Source organism: Salvelinus sp. IW2-2015, unplaced genomic scaffold (genome assembly GCF_002910315.2).
Source record: "Salvelinus sp. IW2-2015 unplaced genomic scaffold, ASM291031v2 Un_scaffold2698, whole genome shotgun sequence".
NCBI lineage: Eukaryota > Metazoa > Chordata > Actinopteri > Salmoniformes > Salmonidae > Salvelinus > Salvelinus sp. IW2-2015.
In genome coordinates this window covers 58,593-60,376 of record NW_019944004.1, presented here as the reverse complement: position 1 = coordinate 60,376, position 1,784 = coordinate 58,593, and the positions used below count along the sequence as shown (strand labels likewise).

Here is a 1,784-nt window from a genome sequence, read left to right as displayed (position 1 = left end):
GCCAGGGGGAACTGTCTATGCCAGGGGGAACTGTCTAGGGCCCGAGGGAACTGTCTAGGGCCCGAGGGAACTGTCTAGGGCCAGAGGGAACTGTCTAGGGCCAGAGGGAACTGTCTAGGGCCAGAGGGAACTGTCTAGGGCCCGAGGGAACTGTCTAGGGCCCGAGGGAACTGTCTAGGGCCCGAGGGAACTGTCTAGGGCCAGAGGCGTTATATTGGATTTGGTACAGCGCTGCGGTGTAGTGGTAGGGGCAGGGGTAGTATACAGTTGTATTGGTGTTTATATTGGATTTGGTACAGCATTCTGGGGTAGTGGTAGCAAGTCACATATACAACACCGCTTTCCTCACCAGACATTGACGAGTGCCTGCACAACGGGGTTCTGTGTGAGAACGGCCGCTGTCTCAACATGGATGGAAGCTTCCAGTGCATCTGTAACGCAGGCTTCCAGCTCACCCCAGACGGCAGGAACTGTGTCGGTAAGATCTTTCAAGTGCTTTTTGCGTTTGCTTTAGCCTGTTTGGAGTGCCAGATTGGGCGGGGTTTACACTTTTGTTACTGCTCTATTGGTTCCATTGCGCCAGTCAAGATCAATCAAGCCCAGATTAAGTATTTTAATATAGTATCAGTTAMCTTAATCACTCATGTAAATCAGTACTCCAATGTTCATGAGATTGTAGCTAATTGTTCCCCAGATTTGATTTAACASTTTTTTATGTACAGTAAGTATTCAAGCCTAGTCAAACCCATAGTCTCATGAATTACCTTTTTGAAGACAAGCCACTAATTATAGACTATTATGAACGTAAATACCTATTAATACAGTTTCTGTGTTTCTCTCCCAACCACAACCTACTAGTTTGCTCATGGCTGTCCATCGATCTCCACAACAACGCTGCTCTTGTTTTTCCTCCATTGAATGTGGCTGTACAAAGCCAATGCACACACCACATCAATCACATTCTACATGCTACACGCCTTGCCCCATGGGGTCACATTCCAAGACCCTCTGCTTGGCAACTAACGGGTCTGGGCGTGGTGAGTTTGGCTTTAACAACAGCATGACAGATTCTCCCCTGACCTTTAACCTTTTGCCCTCCACAGACCATGACGAGTGCGCCGGCACCAACATGTGTCTGAACGGCRTGTGTATCAACGAGGACGGTAGCTTCAAGTGTCTGTGCAAACCCGGCTTCACCCTGGCTTCCAGTGGCCGCTACTGCACAGGTAGAGAGATCACTTAGGCAGACATTGAATATAGAGCAGGTTGGGCTCATATTTTATAGCTATGCCAATAGATTCCAGAACTTCATCTGTGTTCCATTTGGAATTCCAACTGAGATGCTACAGCACCAGCTGCTAGCCATGCGTCTGGATCAGGAACAGACAAAGKGTGCATTCCAAATGGTACCCTATAGGGCTCTGGTCAAAAGCAGTGCACTGTATAGAGGAATGGGGTACCATTTGGGATACAGACCCAAGAGATTGAACCTACCTCTCTCCCCAGAGGCCTAGTTATAATGTGTTTGTTTGTTAACCACATATCTTCTCTCTTTGGTTCTGTTTCTCCCTGTCTCTTCATTTCTCTTTGTTCATTTCCCTATACGCTCTTCAACTCTCTCCTTCCCTCTCTCTCTCCATATGTCTCGTACTCTTACTCTCTCCGTCTCTCTCGTACTCTCACTTTCTCCGTCTCTCTTGTACTCTCACTCTCTCCGTCTCTCTCGTACTCTTACTCTCTCCGTCTCTCTCGTACTCTCACTCTCTCCGTCTCTCTCGTACTCT

General features: G+C 47.9%; 1 protein-coding gene across 1 annotated transcript in view; it reads left to right on the top strand.

The window, feature by feature from the left end:
• Positions 1-1,784, top strand: part of LOC112074584 (fibrillin-2-like) — a gene marked incomplete at its 5' end in the record, with an annotated part of 47,040 nt that overhangs the window by 37,328 nt on the left and 7,928 nt on the right. The window contains 2 exons of the mRNA XM_070440589.1: positions 353-478; positions 1,104-1,226. Of these exons, the coding sequence (XP_070296690.1) occupies positions 353-478; positions 1,104-1,226 (249 nt within the window). The remainder of the gene's footprint in view (positions 1-352; positions 479-1,103; positions 1,227-1,784) is intronic.